Raw genomic sequence first — 24608 nt, forward strand, 5'->3', positions numbered from 1 at the left:
TCCTTAAAGGAGATGTGTTTCATTAAGTATTTGCAATTAGTGAAGTCCTTTGATAGCATAAATGAAAGATTTTAATTGAATATTCCAGTTCTTATTCATGTTCTGTTTTATAAATTGTGGATTTTGCACAGCATGGGTCAGAGGACTCAAGGAGCTCCCCATGGTGTCAATCTCCTAAATTTCCAGGCACTTACTAACATAATTAGTGATTTGATATGGAAATTAGGGAAACTTCTGGTAAACCCTGGAAATACTTAAAACACACGGAAAAAGTATTCGGTAGTTTCCTAACTTGAGTCTCTTGACAAGTTTTAAACTTGAACGTCCAGAAACCTCTTCAAACATATGAATAGCAACTTTTGAAAACATCTGAAAAATGTTTTTTAGATTGTGGTGTCTGGAAAAATTGAAGTCTCAGTATTCTTGTGTTAAATCTTCAGTAACCTAGTAGCCCTTAAATCACTGATTTCTGGAAGTTGAGTGGGTAGGCCATGAAAGGCTCATGCTAAACATGCTGTACAATAAAATTTCTATGGATGCCTGCTATTAGACATTGCTTGGGACAGAATGCCTGGTTAGATGAACCTTTATAGAGTAATTGAGTAATTCAGGCTGGGGAAGGAGAGACTTTGGGAGTTTATCTACTCCAGCCTCAAGGCAGGGCCAGTGCTGAATTTTGAGTCAGTTGCTCAGGGCTTTGTCCAGCCAAGTCTTGAAAATCTGCAGTGACAGGAGAGCTCACAACCTTTCTGGACAACCTGGTCCGATACTTAATCATCTTCACAAATCATCTTTTTCCTTATATCATGTTGAAGTGTTTGAATTTATGTCTGGTGTCTCTTGCTCTCTCACTGTGCATCTCAGAAAAGAACCCGAGTCCTGTTTTCTCATTGGCTTCTCCTGGAAGGCTGCTTTGGGGATCTTCTCTCTTCTCTAGGCTGAATGAGCTCAGGTCCTTGAGCTGCTCCTCATGTACTCCAGCCCCTGACCATCTCAGTGGCCCTCTGCTGAACTCGCTCAAGTTTATCTTTACTTCTTTCTTGTAGTGAGGAGGCCAAAACTCATTAGACCAAATGTGGTCTAATAAGTAGTGATTAAAGGTGAGCAATCCTGTTGATACATCCCAGTACTCTGGTGACTACGGAAATATTACACCTGGTCTCCTTCACGTCTTTTTTCAGGTGTGTGTAGAAATACTTCATAAATCTCTGGCAGAATGCTATTTATGTGTTTCTTTAAGGATGTTGGGTATTCCCCCCCATCTTGCCCCCTAGCAATTAAGTAATTGACTGTACAAAATATTGCATTCTATTGTCACCAGGGACTGAAAATAAACTTTCTTATAAACCCTCAGTGGAAGTTGCTATGAACTGTTTTACTCTGGTATTTTTTGTAAACATTTTTAACAATTGCCAGGCATAATCTTCTAGCTCATGTTTTGGGCTTGGATTTGAATTTGCCTTTTCCAGAAGCAATAACCAAGATACAATATTATTTGACAGGCATGAAAATTGAGTTTATGAATAACTGTGAGTAAGGGGGGAAATGATGTTACTAGATACAGGGCTAATCAGAAACTTTGTAGGGAGGAAAGGACAGGATATGTGCAGGATTTTTTTTTTTTTTTTAACCTATGGCTACTTTTTGAATTGTCCCATTAATACTGGAATCTAACTTTTCCTTAATAAATTCTACCACTTATTTTTGAAGGGAGATGATTTTGAAGGTGTTTGATTTCAAATCCTGTGTTATCTATTACGAAGGCACTCTTTACCTCCCTGAGCTTTATAGTCAAGTCTAGTTTCAAGGTTTAGAGACCTTATATGACTGATTTGTGCCAAAGGAGTTCTCTGTTATGAGTTGTAACTGTTGGGTAGTATAAGCATCATATGTTTGGTATTGAATTTTCTGTTGCAGTTTTAAAAAGATCACAAATGTGCTTTTAAAAAAATAGAGGCACTTCTCAAGGTGCAAGTTGTGTGTGTGAGCATGTTTTAGGAATCAGTTTTGGTCATATATACTTTAAATATTTTTTTTAACCTACATTAATAATCTCATTGTCCTTTACAAACCCACAGATAGTTCTGATAGTTTACTGTTCCTGCAGTGGTAAAACGTGCTATAGAGCGATGCTGAGATGCTCTAAATATGAATTTTGAGTACAATATTGCTAAGAACTGCTATATGCAGAATCATAATGTCCAATGTTTCTGAATGCTTGCTGCAAAAACCCCAATAAACAGTGGTGTGATTTCAGGCTCTTCTGTGAGGTATCTACATTTGTTGTGTTTCTTAAAGTCTTAAATTTCATTACTGTAAAGTAGGAATGCAGAGAGTTAGGAATCTTGCTTAGTTGTTTACATTTGGGACTACTTTTGGTATTGGCAAACAGAAACTGAAATAGCAAAGTAAGACACAGAATTGCAAGTTCGCAGCAGTTTCCTTAGGAAACTTGAAGATTTTAAGTGTTCTTTCTGACTCTGACTTTCCTGTTTCCGCTGTTCCCTGTGGTCTGTTTCTCACCTATTCTTCTGTTGCTCATTGTAGAAGATGTTACTATGGTGACTGCAATAGTTTTACATTCCATCTAATAAAATACACTTGTTTCTATTGTTCAGTACATCTGATAATGTAAAGCCAGTCCTCTGACCTGAGCTTGCCTTTAGCATCTAGGGTATGTGCTCTGCTAGAGTTACAGCTCCGGCTTGTAGAAAGAGGCAGGATATGCTTGATCAAAGTATTCCTATTAAAATTTTGACTGAATTGATATTCTGTTTGTCAAACGTGCTTTCTTGTGTAAACTATTTAAAAACAGAAGAAATGCTATTTCTGTGGTTAGTACAACTGAGCTTTTTTCACTAAGATTTTAAGTCATTATTGCTGGGGGCTGTTATCGCTTAGGGCTGTTTTCATCATCTTTTTTGTGACTAGCTATGCTTTGGTTAGATCTCTATTCTAAGCTATTCTTTTCTATTTGCTGTGTAGAGTATGTGCTACTTTTAAACAGCTGCTCTTAGTAACATGTATGTTTCATCTCCCAAACAATCGCAGTGAATATTTGAAACGTACTTTGTATCTACCATCTGTATGATTTTCTTTATTCGTTTTTTTTTTTTCCTCTCTCTCTTTCCTCTCAGTAGAACTTCTGGTTGTGCTTGGGATCTTTTCCTGAACACATGAAATGAAGCAAAAAATGGTTTATTTAGAATATTGAGATTTTTTGAGTGATTCTAATTTTCTAATAAACAATATTCATAAAATTTTTTAAAGTATTGAAGAACTGCCTGATTGCTTAGTAAGTTTGCCAAAAATACTGAGGAGTTTGTACATCTTGACTCAGGACTATAGCTTAAAATCTGTGATGCACTGAGATAAAAACATGAAATTAGTAGCTGATTCAACATTTGCACTGTGAAGTGCTATTAAAACTGTGCTAGCCTCATGACGTGATGACAAAGTGATTCTTGTTGTATTTTGAGTTCAGGCATTATGATGCAACAATATTGTCACTTTTTATGGCTCTTGTAGAAGCCTTGTAATTGCTATAAACATGCTGTTGCCCCATCTGTCCTACTAATGCAAGTAAAAATGTCTTCTGATGCATCTGTCTTTAGGGTTTTGCATTGCACAGAATGGTTTTCGCCTGTGATTTGACACCTCTTTTTTATTATTATTATTCAACCGAAAGTAATAGAGAATACAAGATTATTAGCCAGAATATGTTGCATGTTGATTTGTTCTGTAACTTTGCACATTCATCTTCTGGTTTGGCTACTCATTCAGCAAGATTTATAAGTCATGCTTTTACTAAAGTAGCTTTAGCAAAGTAGTTGCATTACAGCCTTTAGGACTGCATGCTCTCTGCCTTCTTTATATGGCTTATTTATGTGTGATCCAGAATCCTAACTTTTCTGGTAGGCAGCAGATGCTGTTATGAATTCATAACATCTACATTGCTCTAACATAATTAACAAATGCTCATAAAATACACCAGAAATGATTTAACCTCAAACCTAGCTGTCCATGACTGTGAACGTCATGACGAAATTTGCCCTAGCTTATGCTTCTATAAACAGTTTCTAACTTACAGTGGCTGTACAACACTTTCTTAATTTATCTTTATTGATTTTGATACCTTATGTCAGTCATATTTATGTATCATTTCTTTAAAGTTATTATAATAATTTGTCATCCAGCATTTTGATAGTTCTTTAACGGTGCTAGAAATTCATTTTGTATAAATTAATTTGGGAGTTAAAATACGTATAATATGAAAATGAAAAACGTATTTTGTTTAGAGATTCTTCTGGTGTGATGTTCTGTGTAATTCAATTGTGTCTTAAATCATTTGATGTCTTTTATCAGAATGTGCATAGCAACTCAGTTGTTAAGACATTAAGGAGCTAAAAACGAGTTCTCATAGATTAATAGTGAATTCAGAATTCTTTGTCCCTTGATCAAAAGGAAGGCTAGTGTAGTTAGTCCTTTGGCAGTTGTTCGGCATGTGGGAGAGAAATTTGCTTTTTGTCTTCCTTACGGGTATGTATCAACATCACAGGTGCCATAGATATTCATGTTCCCACCAGCAAAGCTAAAGATTAAGAAATTGAATCCCTATAGGAATCAATTTCAAGTGAAGTTTAATGAGCTTTTAAATTGATAGACTGAATTATCCCTTTCACTGGAGTCTGCCTGTGCAATCCAGAATTTAGTTCTTTTGTCAAGAGCTTTGATTGTTGTGATACTTGTGTGATACTGTTTGCTTCAAATTTGCTTTTAGAGCAGGATGTAATTGCAGAAAACATACTGTAGTTTTCTCCATGCAAAACACTGCAGTAGATTATTTATGAACGAGCATCTGAGCACTTTCAAAATTTTTTGAGAATTTTTAAAAATTTTCCTTCGCAGTTGTATACAATTGTTCAATAAAGTATTTGTTATTCAAGTTATTCCACTATTTTCTAACTTGGATACAGATTGCAAAATAACTTAACTCTTCACCTGAAGTAAAATATAGATTCTTCCTTCACCTTCTCTGCTAAATTCCTTCTTAGGATAATGATCATTTAAACCACTCTTACATAGTTATACTTGTTTTCACTTCAAACAAATAACAATCAGGCATTAGCAAAGAATTGGAGTTCATAGTTTTTGTTTTGTTTTGTTTTGGAGCCAGGATTTTGCCTGACTGGCTTCAGTGGGAATTTGCTAGCCTCTTACTACATTACTACATAGATGCATCTTGGTGCAAAACAGTATCAAGTGGTACTGATTAAAATAGATTTCATTTGGAAAATGTTTACTCACTTGAGTCATCCAAGTAAAAATTCTCTGGCTCAGACCATACATAATTATTGTAGTACTTAAGCATAGTTGCATAGAGCTCTGCAGGATCTTTTTACCACAACGACGATAGTACAGTATATTGTGAAACTAATTGTAATGTGTAATATATAATTACATGTAATGTGTAATTATTTCATAATAGAGAATTGTAGGAAGTATTGCAAAGGTAATTAAAATGTTGTTCACATTTACATTTTTAAATTCTCTGTTATCACCTTTCTTTGACTTATAAACTGAGAAAACTTAATTGTTCTCTAACATAGTATTAAAATGTAGCCTCACTTTATTCTTCATTTTGTTTTGTTTCTAGGTGGAGGCTTAGCTGTTGGAACCCTTCTCCTCATTGGTTAGTATGGAATGTGTACATACATAAAGCCATATTCTGATATGTTTTGCTCAATTTTAATGTATTTATCAAATAACGTTTTATCTTTGTTTATTAAACTCAGACTTTAAGGAAGTATAAATCTCAGGCCTCCTCACTTTATATAGTTTTCAAAGTTGTCTATTATCTGTTTCAGGAATTACTTGAGGTAGATCTATTCCTAGAGAAGATTGAGGCCCCAAAAAGAATACTGCAGAATTCTGCCTGAAAGCAGGATGCTTAGCAAAATTCAGGATCTTTTAGGGGAGTTTTTAGAAGACTTAAGATTTTCTAAATTATTTTTTTCTTATTAACTTCTGTTTATCATCACAAATACTTTTTTAAAAAATGAATTTTCTGAGGAAAATGTTAAATATAGAATCTTTTACTCTCTTGTTTGTCAAAACTGGCTAAGAGAAAGCTGATAGAAACTTGCTTTCTATCAGGATGTGGATGAGGCAGGCTTAGACACAGGTCACACAAGAATTCCCTTTGCAAACTATGTAAGAACTGTGCAGCAGAGATCCCCTACTTTCCTTTATTTAAATGAAGATGTAGCAAATGGTAAGAAGTATTTGACTAATTTCAGAGAGAGAAAATATTTCTCCTTGTAGTGACTTTAAAAAATAGGCATTGGAGATATTGAGGAGAAGATATTCAATGATCCTTGGTAGTTATCCTCTTCAGTGTAAATTTAAACAAACCAATAATATTAACAAGATTTTTCATGATACCAAAAGATGAAAGTCTTACTTTTCTAGTGTATTACTAAAACTAGGTATCTGGAGTCTCAGATGCTTTTGGAAGGGACATGGAATTGTCTTGCACTAAGATGTGCAATGATATATCAGTACACAAGTAAATCAATAATCGAAGGGAATATATTGTTTGTTTAATTGTGATCTGATATTAAATTCAGCTTATAGAAACATGAAGGAGAATCTCTTTTACATGCAAAAGCTAGAATTTTTTTCCCCAAATTAAACTTTCCATATGTTATTTTGAAACATATAATTTGATACAAAAGGTCTTTGAGTAAGAACTGTATGTATTCATAACTCATAAGTTTAAACACTTTTAGACTAATTTTTGAGGTTGGTGCAGGTAGAATTGTAACCACATTGTTAAAATATCTTGTCAATATACTAAAAAATTCTGTCATGAGATTAGTCTTGACAAGCTTAGTATTATACAGGATTGAAGCTGTCAGTGATAAACCTCCTAGGACGATCTTTCTGGTTTATACTCCAAGTGTTGGAAAAAGGTTAAATTCTTCTCCCTTCTTTCAACATTCTCTTAAGGCAAGAATAAAGTGCATTACTTTTAGATTAGCTCGCCTTGCAAATTAAATGCTCATCTTCATTATTTGACATGTTATCTTGGTTAAATTAACCAAAGGATAGTAAATACAGGACATTAAAATATTTCAGTTTTAACTGTTGTTTTTTGGAGATGCAGTAATGGCATAAGTTGCTTGCTATACTTTAAACAGTATTTTACAGTGTTAATGTACACAAATTTTGAAATTTAATCTAAAATAAAGAGTATTGTGGTTTCCAATGCATTGTGTAATACATTCTTTGATGGTGTTTTCTTTACATGAAGCTTACAAAGCTTTTTTTTTTAGTTTTTTGTTTCGGGGTTTTTTTTAGCTAGTACTTTAATTTCAAGAGGTATTGCTATACCGGGAGTGAAACTAGCATTTTCAGCATTCTCAATGAAATGAGATTTGAACAATATTATCAAAACAGTTTATTCAATGTGAACATGACAGCATTTGTTTGTTTCGTTTTAAACACCTCCAGAAGATTAGTTTGCTAGAATAATCTCCCCTTTCAAGAAAAGGGCAATATAGCTGTTGCTTAAGCACACTTTCCCCTCTGCCCCATCACAGCATACTTAAACAGAGTTGTATGTCTATTTTGCGACCTTCGGGAGTAATTTTCAGAACAATATTGTTTTGTTTTATAAATATAGGCCAGGTTTATGTAATACATTATGTATACTGAGTTCTAGTACACTCTGTGTTGGGTCCCTATTCTAACATACCTTTAAGGTGCTGTTCTTTGATGGCTGAAAGTTTTAAAGGTTATCAGTAGGAAGGATTTTGTTAGTAGCTGAGGTCAATTAAAAAAGTTATTTGGTTAAAAGCTTGCCTATACTTGTGTATTCTAAGCCTTGAAGCCATTTCAGCTACTTTAATTAGCTGCTATTATTTTTGTTAGAAGTGCAATTTAACCTGACTGGTAAGAGCTCTCTTCATGTGTCTATATGTAATTGACTTTATCATCTTTATAAAGTTGAAAAAGATAATCTCTGGAGAGGTACAAAACAGTGATTTGCTAAATATAATTATACAAAATACAGTTTATCAGAATTCACCTTCCTGAAGTGTGGCCAAATGCCAAATATTGTAACATATATGTTTGACAACTTTGTTTTGGCATGTACTAATTAAATGCAAGTGACACAGACTAAATTCCCTCAAGCTTAGTAAATGTGGACATTAGTATCTTCTAAGTGGAATTTCAGATTATTAAAATAATCGCATCTTTTAACCTGCAGCAATTTGGAGAGAGGCTTCATAGCTAAAGAAAGACTCACCTTAGGTCAGAGTATTATACTGTAGAACTACCTGGTGAAAAAATGATCAATAGTGATAGGCTATGACAGGCTTTTGGCAGCTTTAGGGAAACCTGTCTAGCATTTGTACAGAGGATAAAAATGCTATCTGTACATTAGATTGTTGTAGTCTTATTTTTTCCTCTTACGGCTCTTATCATTTTAAATGATTATTCTACAAATTATCTCTGGAGTTTTTCAAGGACCTACATGACATTAATATCACTCAGATGTTTAGAAGTCAGTTTTTAAAAATGTGATTGATACATATTTGTTACCCTGTAGTTGCTTTTGTTGTTGATTTGTTGTTTCTTTTCAAGTTTTAGTGTTTTGTTTTTGTTTTTTTTTCCCCCTCACATCTCTCCCTTGGAACACAAATATCTCTGGCGCCTGAGGGAGCAGTTACAGCTAGAGGTTCTTTCATTCTTAAGACCACATATTTAAATCTAAATTTCCATAACTCTGTAAGACACTTATCTTTTATTACATAAATTATATAGTTACAGTGCCTCACTCATATCTGGTTTCTGTCTTCTGTGCTCCAGCTAAACTCCAGTGCCTTACAATTTTGTATTCAACTTCATGACCTACTGTTTTCTCTCAGTAGTTCTAGATAATTCGTGCACAAAGGTATTAAGGTGTCTCTTCTGTGTCAGCAGTCTATACAGTACAGAGATGGAGAGAGGCAAAAATAGGAATTGGTCTTTATTCCTAGCTTTCAACATGGTTGTATGTTGGAATTCATTACACTGATACTGACAACACGGCATTTTCTTCATGACTGTTTTGGCCACCGGAGTGGTCTCTGCTGGAAAGAGACCAGTGGGTAATAGTCACAATAAACTATTTTATCTGTGTCCTTTATCTATAGAATCAGAGGAGGTTTTGTCCTGGAGACAATATGCGTAACTTCTAGGTAAATAATCTCTTTTCCATGTATAGTTTTACGCTTCAGTAGTTACTCACCTGCTACTTAGCTGGAGAAATACTTTTTGTTCAGAAAGAATCGGAGAGAGCTGTGGACTGTTGTCTGATTTGAAGCGATTGGACCCAGAAAAGAAGCTGCAGCTGCAAGATTCCTGTATGTTTGTGTGCTTTATTAGTTAGAAGCGAAGTTCACTATAAAGGCTTCTGATGAGAGACCTACTTAGTATGGAGGCTAATAATAAAGATTTGAGGGGCTGTCTTAAGTATTTTGGCTGACTAAAATGCACTTAAATCTTGGCTGTACAAGTACAGAATAGAGGTAGTTTTTAGATGTGGGTACAGTTTGGAAAATTAAAGGTAACTGTTGAGAACTTTTTCAACCATCAAAATAAGAAGTCCAGAAGTTATTAGAGAACCAAAATACTTCAAAATATTTGACTTGATTTATCAATGAAGGTAATGGTAAGTTACTGAAATACCTGTGCTAAATTATTTATAAATAAGAAAGCTATACTCCTTTGGTTTTGAATAGTAACATAACTATTGAAGCCAGAGTACAATGGACACTATCAGAAAAGCCCCATATGGGTGCACTTTAGATCTTTTGAATACCACAAAAGTTTAGTGACCTAGAAATGAATCAATAAAAAGCCATCCTCTATGTGACAAATTGAAGAACTGAGGGATTCTTACAGATGCATTGACTTTAACAATTCAAGATACACTGTTTGTAAAGCCTTTTCTGAGATGCATTTAATTCTTTGAATACTGTAGCAGGCTATGAGGTGTTTTATGTTTAGTTTGCTCTCCAGTAGTTCATTTTCTTGTTTTTACTGTAAGTTTACTGTTACAAAAATCAAGACTAAAAGAAAGGCTAGTGCAAAAATTATGGTGGGTTTTTTTTTTTTTTTTTTTTTTTTTTTTTTTTTTTTTGCTAAAATTGAAAGTTCCTTATGGCTTTGTAAAATGTTTTTGGAAGAGTATGGCAGTCTAAGAACCTCTTTAGGCCTCAGTTACAACACTACACATAAATCTGTCACTCAACAAAAAAAAAATACTCATGGCTAGGTGGATGAAAGAGTTACATCCCTGCTCCTTGTTACTTCATTTCTATAGTTTATTTTAATATTTCAGTATTTCAAATAAAATTGAAGTAAAAATTCTTAACCTACACAAAAATTCTTAACCTGACAGCCTGACTTCCTATTAGTTTAATTACGTAATCAGTAATGCAGAGTATAATTTCTCATATTTGTCTACACCTTATGGAGTTCTGCACAAAACTGAGCATATTGTTCACTGTCAAAGGAATAATCAGTATTAAAAATGATGATACAGAAAAGACATTTGTTGTATATTTGCACACACATGTAACTGTAAACTACCTGGACAAAAGGTGATACCGAGTTATACATCACTAAGTATGAGTTTAATCCTGGCCACATTCAAATCAATCCAAATCAGTGTTTCTCTGTCCCAAATTATGAAGAAAGATGGACTTTACCACGTAAATGAAAATTAATGAATCAAGATTTCTGATTCAGTAAGGATGAAGTAAACGTTGTGGCTGAGGATCCTTCCAGAATGCCTTACTAGTGTTCCTTTTCCTCTTTTGTTCAAAAGGAAGGATGTCTGACTATATCACCTCCCCTGACATCTGCCGCAGTGATGCGATTATATGGGAGGCTTGGTGAATTCCTTCAGGTAGCTCAGACAATTTAATTTTTTTTTTCTTTAGTAAGTAGCTATCATGCTGTCACTTTGATTTCTAGGGAGCTTTGGCTCTTAGTTTGAGAGCTTCGTAGATGGAGATTAGCACACGGGAATCTATATACTGCATGATCAGTTATATTGCAATAAGTAACAAAAGCATAAGTAACTAAAGAGAGCCAACATGGGATGGGGGGGGGGGGAGGGGGAAATATGTGTGTTCCTGGATTCTGGCTGCAAGGAAAAAGTGCTCTCCATCCTAGTTTCATATATGGTTCTACATTCATAGTCATAACACAACGTATTGAGCTGAGTTACTAGGAAAACACAGTTCTTCAGTAATACTGTTAATGACTCTGTATGCATACTAGAATAAATTACATAAAAATATTCAATTAAGGGCACTACATTTTCAAGGAAATTCTGTAGTGCTTTTGAAAATTTATCATGCTGAAATTTTAACAGAGAATCCAGCTCTGTCAACAGTAAATGCTTGTCTATACTGTATTTTTCACTATCCTGATTATCTGCTCATATTCTTTACTAATTGTTTTTTTAAGTTATAATATATTGCAAGTATGTAAGAAAGCTAATGTGGCCTACTAAGAAGGCTTACAGTAACAAAGATAAATTTATATTATACAGTCTGAGGTTTTAAACTCTCAGATTCTACAATAAGCTGGATACATCAAAGACTAATACTAGTAATACTAATGTTGTAGTTATTGTGTTCCCTTGGGCTTATTTGGTTATCAAGTTCCATGTTACTTCATACCTTAGCTACTGTCTTGTGATTCATTTCTTCTCTATCTCAAAAGCTGTCTCAATCTCAAAATGTTACTTAAAAGTCACTTCTAGTGGATTTATTTTTCAAGCATTTGTATTATGGTTGCATCTCCTCTAAAAACGGCATGAATTGGGATTTTTTTCTTGAGCTTAGTGAAAGGGAAAACTTTAAATCTTTCTCTGTAATAGCAAAATAAGTAATCTTGAAATTGTATCATTAGAGATCCTTCTGAAGAAGGAAGAAAATAATTTTTTTGAAGTTAAAAGTGTATAGCTAAAAATGTATATTAAAACAATTAGGCCAAATTCAAATGCTTTAGAAAAGGGACAGTGGGGACTATTATTCTATGGAAGATGGGAAATATCTTTGGGAAAACTTCTGGAGAATCCCCAGTGGATTTGAAAATGTAGATTTTTGAATTTTTCTCTTATTAAGCTAGGCTTTTAAAGTGTCAGTATTTGTGAATACCATCCAGGATGTAGCAGTGTATCACTACTTTTCTGTCATTTGCTTGCTAATCTCTCCATTGCTATTATGTTCTTTCTCCATTTTTGTTATACATCTCCTTTCTTCCTTTTGCCCCCCACTCTACCTTGTTGGTTCTTTTTGACTCCTAAGCTCTAGAACTTACTATTTTTGCTATGTATCAGTGATATTTGTTTTGTTTTACTCCTTCAAATACTTCTTTATATATTATACTTCTATATCCTATACTGCTAAAGGAGTATAAGAATACTCCTTCAGTATTTTTTACAACTTATGTTTGAATTACAACTTTCTTTCTGGCCTTTTTTCGATTTTTTTTTGGGGGGGGGTCTGTTTTTTGTTTTCATTTGTGATTCATAATAGGAATTGTTTCCAAGTTGTACAAAGAATGGCTCAAGTGTCCCGTTGGTCTTATGTAAAGAAAATATCGTCCTGTATGGTTCAGCCACAATATCCCTGTGTATTTTCTTCCAGCAGCCACATTAGCAGGTGGAGAAGTAAAACTTTGTATTTTTGCATTTACTTTTGTCCCCTCAAAAGTATGTCAGATATCACTTCCAAATAAATGCCAGAAACATCTTGTTCTGAACTGCATGACCCAAAAATTTTCTGGACAATTAATCTGATTATTGTACTGTGAGGAATATTTTATGCTACCATTAACATTTCTGTTGTTTGTACTTCCTAAAAATAAAGAAAAGAGGAGATGTTTCAAATTTCAGAAGTTGTCATTTATTTATTTGCTTCACCTGTAATGTGGAGTTACAATAAAGTTTATTTTATGAAGCTCACTGAGACTTCCTATGTCTAGTAATTTCTGATACTGAACTTGCAACAAAAACTCCAAGAAATGCTAGCCTTCTGAAGTCAGTGGGAGTTTCTGTTGATTTCGGGAGACTATTCCCAATATCTCTTAACACACATTGTCACACCTCCTAAATAATTTAAGTTCACATATCTTGGACACGTTCGTGTTTTTGCTCTGGATAGTTTTCAGAAATGACATTCCAAATGAATGGTCAATCAGTTGAAATTTTGCTTTTAAAGCTTTATACAGATTTGCAGGTTTGTCTCCCCCTTCCCCCCCCCCCCCCCCCCCAAGTGTTCTCATGTTCATCTGCATTGTTTGTTTTGTAGTTCTAATTGTTTTGAAAGAAATACTGGGATAAAAATATTTCTGTAAGAAACACTACCATTAGGACTTTCTCATACATAGATTTTACATGATTAAATTTTTTTAAAGCATCAATTAGTCAATATTTTAAGTCAATTGATTAATATTTTAAGCATTAAAAATATAAATTTGTAACACAATTCTCTCAGATGAGCAAAGCTCCTTCCCATTAAACCATGATTTTTGGTAATCTCAGTCAATACTACTGGTAAACCTTTTTATTGAAAGTGGCATTATTGCTACCTTATGTCTGTATCTCATCTGTGTTTTAGAGTCAAACGTGATTGAGAACTACTACTGTCTTCAAAGATGAAGAATATGATATTATTGAGCATTACGCTCAAAGCTCTAGATCCATATTGTTTAAACCTTCTGTTCTACATTACATAGAAGTACATGAGAAGATACACGAAAAGATGTAATGTTGTGGAAATTCAGGTGTTTCATCTAATCAAAAAAAAAAAATCCAACCATTCTTGTTTCCACAGAGGAAGATAAATATGGTGTTTACTCCAATTTGTTGTTCAAGTATTTTCTCGCAGAGGGAGTTGTCTGTGGACATGACTTGTTTGTTGCTTCTGCTAAAGAGCTTCCTACCAACATCTTAAAGGTAAAACAAAAAAAAAAAAACAAAAAAAATATTTTTTTGACAAGTAAAGCTGTAATCTCTTGATGAACTTTAAAGGTGTATATGCGGTGTAGTTACAAATGGATGATCTTGGTGGCTCACAGGAATATATTGGGAAGTGCAGTGTTTATATTAGCCAGGTCTGGGAATTATATTTAGCCTCTCTCTAGACAGTGGAGGAAGATCCTCCCAAGGGATATCAGAGAGGAGCGTACTTACCCTTCATTTTTATACAAAAGGAATCCAGTCAGACTAGATGGCTACGTTGGATGGTTTGATTAAACCCACTGTTTACGGTTTCCACATACCTATAGCAAAGAGTAGTTAAGCAGCTTTTAAAATACTGTGAGGGAAATAGTTTACAGTTTATATTTCTTGTAGCTGGCTATAGGAAGAAAGAATGAAATTTAACATCTTTAAGTACAACTTCCTTTATGTGTACTTTTCATTCTGACTGCAGTCTTTCTACTAGGAAGCTTGGTAGCTTTGGATTAGGTCATATAGAAAGGCTCCTTTCAGACTTCAGCAAGTTTCTAATCAAACACTGATGGCTTGCATTATAAGGAAACAATTTTAAGGGAGAAAAAGCTTGATCAACACTGCAAAAAAAATGCTGATGTGAAAGGATAATCTTTCCAAACTTCATTAAATATTTTATGTCTCTCTAAGGCTGCTTTTTTCTAATATCAAAAGTAACATATAATTTACTGATTACTTCTGCATCAAGTGAAGTCTGGCTATTTCCTTAAGAGTCTTTGGAGACTCTTTGTTTCTGGACAAAATGATTACTTTCTTTTTCCCTACCTAGTAATGCTCGATTCTGTGTGTTACCTATTTAGTATTATCATAAGTATTTGGGGAAAAGTGTAGTCTGAATGAAAAGATACGACTGCGTTATGAGAAATCTGATAGTTTCTGCAATGATCTTAAACCTGAAGAAGGTTCATTTAGGAATGGAATTTTTTATCATTTGTTTCATTTTAGAGTATAGCCTAAATAAATAGGTGAGAATTTGATTGTGAAGTATGAATAACACAGGAACATCCTATATATATATTTTTTTAAAGGTTACTTTTAAAATACATGATAAAGTCATTGACTGTCTGACATACTGATCATTGCAGATATTTTTCCTCATCAAAATTAAATTATCCAGAGGAATATCTTTGTGTTGTATTTAAATATCTTAAAATGGCTAACATGCATTTAAAGGCTCATAGTATGGCATAATTTTTCCAGCTTCTTTCCTTTATGCTTTTACAAGTTAATGAACAGACATTATTGCATACCTCCATCCTTTCTGTACCAGTTTGAGTTCATACTCTGACTGGTCAGTTAATCCCATGTCACAGAATCACAGAATGGTTGAGGTTGGAAGGGATCTCAGGAGATCATCTAGTCTAATCCTCCTGCTCAAGCAGTCACCTAGAGCATAGGTAGCACAGGGTTGCATCCAGGTAGGTTTTGAATATCTCCAGAGGAGGAGACTCCACAACCTCTCTAGGCAAGCTGTTCCAGGTTTGTATGACTGAGTTTCATCATCTGATTTAGAGTAAGTTTTCCTTCTTGTTTTTAGGTAGTCACTAGGTAACCATACTGCATTCCTCTGTTGTAACTCTATAGTGGTGTTACTATAAAAGATTATAAAAGGATAATATTACATCAGGGAAGCTGAGAGAATATAATTTTGTCTTGTTTTTTCCTCAGTTTGTGTTTACCTAACCAATGGTACTCTTGTCTATGCTATTCGACTCTTGACTATTCACTGCTTCCTTTGCTTAACGGGAAAGGTACAGTAAAGTTAGTTTCTCTGATTTGTATGGCTATCTTGAAATTATTTCAGAGAGACCATATAATATCTTTAGCATCAATATAGAAAATTATGTGCTTTCATACTTGGCAAGCCTAGGCACCTTTAGAAAAAATGATATGCATTATCTAAAAGAACACTATTGCCTCACCTGGAAGTTGACCTAAAACTGGCTTTGGACATAGCTCTCCAAAGCACGGAAGTAGAGGAATTTTTCCTAAGACTCCCTTACTTAAATTCTAAAAGAGAGGACGTTCAAGCACTTCATCAAGAAATCTCCTCCTGTGATAAAAACGAGCTGCTCAGGATTTTGACATCTCCACCAAGTCAGGTTTTCAAGATAACACATCTGACCTTTGAATACCATTGTTTTATTTAGTGTGAATACTAATTAATTCATTGGCAATATTTGTCTGGACAGTATTCTTTACTAGAAAGGCAACATGGTTTGGTGTATATATCAACCTTGAATTATGTATTTTTTTGTATATCATTTTTTTAAACAAAATTCAGGCAAGATTCAATATATAGTTCTATATATTCAATATAATTCTATAACTAGTATTGTAATTAACTATTATTTCACCAAAAGGTAGTTTTAAACTACCTGTGTCCCTATTGTGTGGTCACTCTATACATTCAGTTCTCTGCTGAGATGCCATAATTGCTCTATTTTAATTTTATGATGTGATTTGAAGTTTCTTGAACCTGTAACAAATTGCTGTAGACAAATATTGCTGGTGGTAGGAAGGGGAAAAGACAATCTTATAGACCATAATTATCTTGAAATTGTGTATAACTAAAAGACAAGTAGAGGATAAAAAGCCCAGATCAGCTGCTGAAGATATGTTATATTACCACCCACCAATTTATCCATCATCCTTTGAAAACATATTAGTGCCTTTTGTAGTCAAAGCTCCTTCAGGAAGTTGGCATTAAGACGTAATGCTGAAAAATTATACACCTCTGGTAAATCCTGGAGAACTATGTACATGCTGTTTTTTAGAAGTATTTTAAACATTTCATAGTGTTTCTGTTCAATCTATATTCTTCAACAGAAGGCATCTTTTTACTATAATCTATGGGTACTGTTTAATATAAGAAATAGTATGATATATTTTTGCAACAGGTTATTAAAAAAATTATTAAATTGGAAAATGAAAAACTAATCAATAATTTCCTTCAGTCATTTTATATCTTAACATTTCATTTTTAGTAGCAAACTTTACACTTAGACTTAAAAAGAATGATTATGTCCTCATGTAGAAAAAGCAAAAGGAAACTAATAAAATAGTTTCTTCTATCCATTTACTTAACTTTACTGGGTTTAGGGGCTATATATGTATTTTTTTTTTTTACATAATTCAGCACTCTAATGCCAACTGTTTTGAATTTGCATATAATATATGTATTTAGAATGGAACATATATATTTGAGTATATGGATATATTTATTACAGGGAAAATTGAACTTCAAAACTAAACTACTCTGAGAATTGAGGTTAAAATGTTAGTAACTGAAGCCAGCTGGGAGAAGCAGCTGCATACCATCTTTCAGTAGGCACTGTTACACTGTGCTGAGAAAAAAGAAAGTGACACTTACCTGGAGGCTACGAATTCTCACGCTGACCATTGTGAATGGAACTTATTTCGTGCCCTTTGCCTTTTTCAATTCAGAAAATGTGGTTTCAGAGTAAACAAGCAAACTTAAAGTTTTATAATATGGAGCCAGCTAGATACCTTCTGCAGAAACATTCAGTTGTGTGCATCTTTTAAATTAGGAAATATCTTTTCTCTGGTGTTCATTTACACTGGAAGTGTTCTCACTGCAGGAACTTGAGCTGCTTCCTTTTTGCCTTGAGCGTGGGTATATACCTCTACATTTTTGTATACAAAGAAAACTACCCTCAACTTAGAAGTTCATCTGACACTCCCCCCCTTGCCCCCCCCAGTTCGGATGTGCAGTTTACTTCTTCACACTTCTGTTATTTATGCAAGTGTAAGAAGGACTTATATGCTGTATAGGTGGGATGTTCCTTACCAACATAGTCTGATTTGTGTTTACTACTTGTTTGGTTGGGAGTTCTGTTGTTTTTGTTTGAGTGGGGCTGTTAGTTTGCATTTCAAACACTGCTTCCTCCTCAGGAAGAATCGAAGTTTTTTCCTGTCTGTAGGAGATATCCTTTTGTCTTAAAGGTTTTATAATATGTTTGCAGAGTGTATGGCTTCAGAGCAGTCCCAGGTGCAGCTGGAAACAGGGGTCTAGCAATTCCATCATTATAGGTATACTTGTTTGATCACAGTCTGCTATTGTCAGAAAAGACAGAAATCATTTTAAGGGTGCCAGTTGCATCAGGTAGAGAATGGTTAAAACTGTACACTCAGTTGCTATAACTTGACTGTAGACTGGACTGTAGAGCTGTTTTCCCTTTCCTCCTTTTCCTAGTAACTTTTTGTGACTTTCTAGCAGCAAGGTGAAATTCAGCTTTTAGTCCTTTCTTATTCAGCTGCTGTTACTAATATCCTAGTACCTTATTACATCTGATTCAGTACTCTGAACATCTGATAGTCAATACTTACTTCACTGTTTCAGCTGCTGATCCTAGTTCTGATAACAATTTAGCCTGTAAGCTTCTGCTTTACTTGTGATTATGTAACTTCTTTTGCTTGGCCAGCCCTTCTGCTTTGCCACAGTATTTTTGCTCCTTGAATTTCATCTTTGTAAAAAATAATAAATAAAAATAAATGGAAGGAGGAAGGTTTGGAAAAGATGAGGAAAAAAGAGGCTGCTGTCCTATCCCAGGCTTCGTAGCACACTATGGATCTTACCATCTATTTTTTTTTCTGCAAACAAAAGTATTTTCGTTCCTAAAGACTGTTCAGCCACTTGACTCGTTGTATGAAGGTCCCTTTTGTAAGATCAGACAGGATCTGTTGCTTGAACGTCAATAGAATGTGTTTGAATCGATGATCTTGGTACTTTTGGCAAAATCATGGCCGGATTATGATTGTTTAGTGTCTTATTCATGCAAGTACTGTGCAACTGCTAAAGCATCTCAGAAAAATGCAGTACTGAGAACAGTTCTATGCCTTGTTTTCTAAGAAAACTGAAAGGTGCCTTTAGATAGCTGCTTCTGTGGGTAAGATATTGGAAACCATACTTTTTCAAGATATGTTTATGGATATGTATATTGATTACTTCCCTTATTCACGTACTTTTCCATCTTTTTCAGCCTTCTAGATTGAGAAAAATTGTGGTTCATATGATATATGATACCTCTCCCCTCTTACATCCTCTTCACATGAAGATACAGGGCTTGAACATATTTGCAATAGTAACAAGACAGGAAATTTTGCAGTATGGTAGAGTTTTCCTCTGTTGTATGAAGAGGAACCTGCACTAGTGCAAATTGCAAGTAATAGGAGAGCTGTAGCTCCTTGTTTTTCCCTTAGAAAACGTTCCCTAGATATTTGTATATTTTTGTTAATACCAAATGTTATTGAAGTTACCAGTGAATTCCTGTGAGTGGAGTGCAACATTGTTAGCATATACCTTAGTAGTCCGATTCTGAATTTAAGAAAATATCTAGCTTTAACTAGTAAAATGGTCTTTAATAAAATGGTCTCAGGGGGCTTTTTTTTAGGCTACCTGTAAAATATTATATAAATCAATAGCAGAATACTAGATTGTAAGAAAGTGCACATGAAAATAGCAGAAATCTATCATTTGAGCTATAGGGTTAGACTAGGTGAAGGATAAATGCCAGCATTTTTTTCAGGCTCCTCAAAACTAGTTTGCCCAATTTGAGCTATTTGGAATAGCTAAAATTTGAGTATGATGCATAATTCCTTAAAGTAAGGACAGACGGACAGACATGCACACACACACGGACGTGCGCACAGTCTTGAGCTGAGTTTGCCATGCAGAGAATGAAATAGGCGCAGAGAGAGGGAACTGGATGCTTTAAGGCATTTTTCTGATATAAAATCCTCCTAGCTGCAGAATTTAAAGGATATCTTGGCTTATCTTCCCTTACCTCTTCTAAAAGTAATCACTGAAGCATCCTCATGTTGTTTTCTGAAGTTATTTCACCAGCCTATGTAAGAGGTAGGTTAGATATAGAATAAGATTAACAGTTCACCATAACACTAGTGCAGAGCGCAACAGAAGATCATCTAAAGTCCCAGGGTAATACGCAGCTGTTGTAGTTCGCTTCACATAAGCTATCTCCCACTCCTCTTCCAGGCGTTTGAGTATTGCCTGGACACCACTGTAAGCAGTGAAATTAGAAGGGGATTGCGTCTGCTCCAAGTTAGAGTGCCAAACTGATTTCTGGAACCCATACAGATACAGAAAATACAGCTGTTTAGTCCCTTCTCCTTATTAGTACCAAGGTATGGTTCCACTTGTGTGGCTCTAGGCAAATTTAAGCCACCCCCTTCCTTTACCCTTCTTGCCCCCTCCCCCCCAAAAAAAGAAAATAAAAGGTAATAAATATATTAAAATCAGCTAATTGTTGAGATATGTTATTTGTATTGGATACATTTCTACATTTCATGCTTTTCCTGCACCAGACTTGGTGACTGAATTTCTAAAACTGTCTATGAGAGTATATCACTGCCATTTTTCCTCTAAAGCTTAGTAATTATTTTATTTAGGCCTAGGGGAAACCAGTCTCACAAGCTCTAATGAGCGAAAGTCAGATTACACTTGCCTGTTATGATCACATCTTGATAATAGTGTTCTCTGTTAAGCTGATATTACTCTGGAGGCTGCATAAAGTTTGTCTTTGGAGGAGAATTTTCTCGTCATTATACAGACAGACATAAACCAACATCACCATATAGCCAAACACTTTCCCTGTGGGACCTGTGGCCAATGTTATGTCTTTGTCCATTCCACTGGAGATCAAGAAGCAGGAGGTGGAAGTGCAGGAGGTCTAGAATTGCTTTCCAAAGCTGCATCTTTTCATTTCCTGTGGAAAGCTGAAGAACACTTTGTGTACTTCCTACATTTCTATGGTCTTAGAAGTAGATTTTTTTTTTTTTTTTTTTTTTTTTTAAGGAATGGAAAATTCTGTTTTTGCATTGGAACTTTGTTACAGGATATTTCTGGACTTTCTTGAGATTGCCTTTTTGGAGCCTCTCTTAAAAAAAAAAAAAAAGAGAGAGAGAGAGACATAGTCTATGACATAGTCTCTGAACCTGCTGCTTACAGTGGGGGTGCTTTTCCTATCTCTGCTGTAGAGGACTTTCTTGAACAGAAATGCATTCACTAAAGTTTAACCCCCATTCACATCCTTCATCTCCCTTTAAGGATTACTGTTAAATTTACCTTGTACATTTAGCACCATTGTGCTTGTTTGGAAAAGATTTTAAAAATTCCATCTCAAGCAAGGTGGGTGTGCTGAGCTGACTTGAAGAACAGGAAGTGCACATTGATACTTTGTTTCCCTTAGAAGATGAACCTGAAAAGAAGATAGCTAAATGTACTTGCTGTTGCTAGGGTATTTGAAAAAAAGATACAGTTTCTGAGCTTAATTGTTATATTTAATATGTGGACAACCTCTTCAAAGAGAAGCTTATTATTATGGGCTTTTTTGTATTATGAATTTTTTTAATTACAACAAAGAACATTGTACCATTGTGCTTGCAGTTTTTCCTCATAGATAATGACTCTAAACCATTGTTTGATCAAATGAAGAACAGCAAACGTGGAAATAACAATTGAAATGGTGACCAGGGCTTTCCAAGCTTGTGTTTCGCAAGAGTGCTATTCTAACTTCTTCCCTTTCTCTTCACAATCTGCTGTTGTGAAAGTAGGGATCTATAAAATTAAGGGGTGTTACATGGTCATTATCTGATATTTTTAGATGTATGTAAAGAAGATAAAAGCATAACAATCTGAAAGGCAAAAATATATAAGTAAGCACGGCTGTGTTTCTATTGTCCTTTTTTTTCTGGTTGTATTTACAAAATACATGAGTCTCTTGCGGTGAGCCACTTGTTCGTGCACGGTGCTGCAGTTGAATGCTGCTGAAATCCATACAGGTGCAACATTAGTGAACTTTTCTCCCATCTTTCTATCGCTCTCTCTGAAGTAAAGATAACCTTTTGGCATAAAGCTTAGGACTGAAGAAGTACTAAAGTTCTCATCGTGTGTTTCCTTCAAACAGAGCTTTCAAACTTTGGAGAGTCTGGCCCCTCCAGCTGTCTCAGTTTGAAGAGTTCCTTGGCAAAATTTAATTTCTTTATTATAGTTCTTACACCTCTTTCATTTTCTTGTTTATGTATTGGATAGGTGGAATATCTATTTCACATTTTTATATATTAAATTTGAATATATTAATTACATCAGTTGATGTATGTAATTACATTAATTGTAGTATGTTCTATGTTACAGGACTTTCAAAATTGCCACAAGCTTGACACAGTAGTTGTATGGGTGCAGAGGAGTATTTGTGCCAGAATAAATACTTCTGCTTAAAAAGAATCAAAACATTTTAAACAGTATCCATCTCTGAAGTGTAAAGCTTAGTCTTTGTCAGACATTCCGACCAAATTAATAGAAAGATCTTCCAGAGGTAATGTAAAATTGTCTAGCTCAAATTTTAGGTTTCCTATCTACTAATCGCTGGCTGTTTGTTTATTAGAATTTTTTTTCATGATCTTAGTTATGACATGATAAATGTTTGTTTTTAAACAGAGATCTTACATAGCCTATTAAATGTATTATAAAAATTAAAGCAGTCATTTGTTGAAGTAGACAGACAAAATATGTTTAGGCTTCTGTGTTCAGAAACAACCATTTAACAAGTGTACTTTGTAACTTGGCAAAATTGTTTTGTTCAATTAGTGACCCATTGCTTTCAATACTCATCTCTAAATGTGTTCAGGAATAACCTCTTTTTGATGTTATTTAAATCTGTTTAGGTAGTACATTATACACCGTGGCAGAGTTTACAGAATTTCAGACAAGGACACTCTCAGCATTTTTATCTAGGTCCTTCACATTACCTAGATCAGCATGTTATTCTCCTTTTTGTTGCATTTATTTTTTACTTACCTAAGAATTCATGAGCCAATTCAGAAAATAATGAAATAAAAAAAGACGTTACCATATCTTCTCCTATACATTCTTAGTTTTCAATGTTAAAAAAAGTCATGATGGGAGGAAATTACAACAAATATGATTTGACCACAGGGTTTACTTGTATGTATGTCAAGTACAGAATATGTTTTTCCATTAAAAAAAAGAAAAAAAGATGTAGCTACCTAGAATAATTCAATTAAACTTTCTTCATTTCATAAAACAGGAATTCTGCTTATTTCCTGGCACAGTTTGCATTTATCTTGGATTGACATCCATTCAATGCTTTGAATATCAAAGAAAAATCTGTGTTGAACTAAAAATCTTACCTGGAGATGGAAAGAAACTGTTGTACAATGGCCACTAAGGGAAAAAAAAAATCTATATGCAGTCATTTGTGTTCTTCAGTCTTGTCTTCATGAGTGTTTACGATCAAAATAGAGTCATATCCCCTTTTGGGAGTAGGGTCCTTTAAACTGACATTTATATAATACATTATTGAAAAGAAAATATTTACCCTTCCTGACTTACCATCTGGTGACCTTTAAATACTAAAAATTAACATAATGAAGAAAGGACTTAAATTTGTGTGAGGTTAAACTATTTATAGTTTATAAATTTATACAATTTATTAAAATAATGGATTGTACTCCCATTAATATTTTCCTTATTCTCTGTGCTTCTTTAATCATACCTGTGAAAATACTGCTTGCAAAATACTTGCATGAAATTGTTTGAACAAAATATTTATTGATACATAAAAAGATAGTTTAGAATTCTTAAGTACTATTAATTATACAGTTATCAAAACCTGTAAGGATCAAAGGAATTCGTATAAGAGAGATTTCATATACAGCTTGGATTATGTTGCTAAATAATAGCACAGTAGTACTTCTTTAGCATTGTAAAATAGCTTGGAGAGGAGTATGATTCCTATAGCTGGTGTAATGCATTGGTAATTAAGAGGGTGTGAGGTTAAGCTTCATTAACTGCTCTGGGATTGTATTTGGGATTTTATTATCCTCTAGAGAATATAAGAAGTGAGAGAGGTCAAACGGTTAGAATCTGATTTTGCTTAGCGCATCTGCCAAAACAAGGCGAGCAAAGTAATGCAGCAGCAAACATGTAAAGGCCTGGGTTGCTAGCAGATATGAGTTGTACATATTTTCATTACAAGGATAAAAGATTTGTTAATACTGTAAATTGTTTCATGGGCCCGATAAAACCCTCATAAGTTTGGATTGTGGGAAACGAAATGATTTTAATTGCACTGTGAATTTAGTGTTAGTGCTTTAGAAAACCAGATATTTTTCCAAACTTATTTTTCTTTTTAAAACAAAGCAGCACACTTCCTTCTCTCTTTTTCCTTTTCCTATTACATCTCACTCTACATACAGATAGGCACTACAAAAAACCTGCACTTTAACTTTAGCACTTGTCTGCCTTTTTGTATTTTCATGCTACATAGCAAAGACTTGTATTTTACTTGACCTCAAGAAATGCTGTATATTTCTTTTTTATTATTTATAACTAATGCGCTGCTATGTGCTTTGTTTTTCTATATATTTTATGAAAGATTTGTCTTTTTTTAGCCTGGGAGAATGTAACAGATTTCAGGACTTGAGACACTGATGCCACAAAATTGTCAGTCCCAAAGCTTTTCAA

The 24608-nt window shown here is 34.3% G+C and overlaps 1 protein-coding gene across 1 annotated transcript in view; it reads left to right on the plus strand.

Moving 5' to 3' along the window:
• ELP4 (elongator acetyltransferase complex subunit 4) overlaps nt 1-24608 on the plus strand; it is a 152973-nt gene that overhangs the window by 1283 nt on the left and 127082 nt on the right. The window contains exons 2-3 of the mRNA XM_062576307.1: nt 5657-5692; nt 13905-14026. Coding sequence (XP_062432291.1) covers nt 5657-5692; nt 13905-14026 — 158 coding nt within the window. The remainder of the gene's footprint in view (nt 1-5656; nt 5693-13904; nt 14027-24608) is intronic.

The sequence above is a fragment of the Rhea pennata genome, chromosome 5 (assembly GCF_028389875.1).
Source record: "Rhea pennata isolate bPtePen1 chromosome 5, bPtePen1.pri, whole genome shotgun sequence".
Taxonomy (NCBI): Eukaryota; Metazoa; Chordata; class Aves; order Rheiformes; family Rheidae; genus Rhea; species Rhea pennata.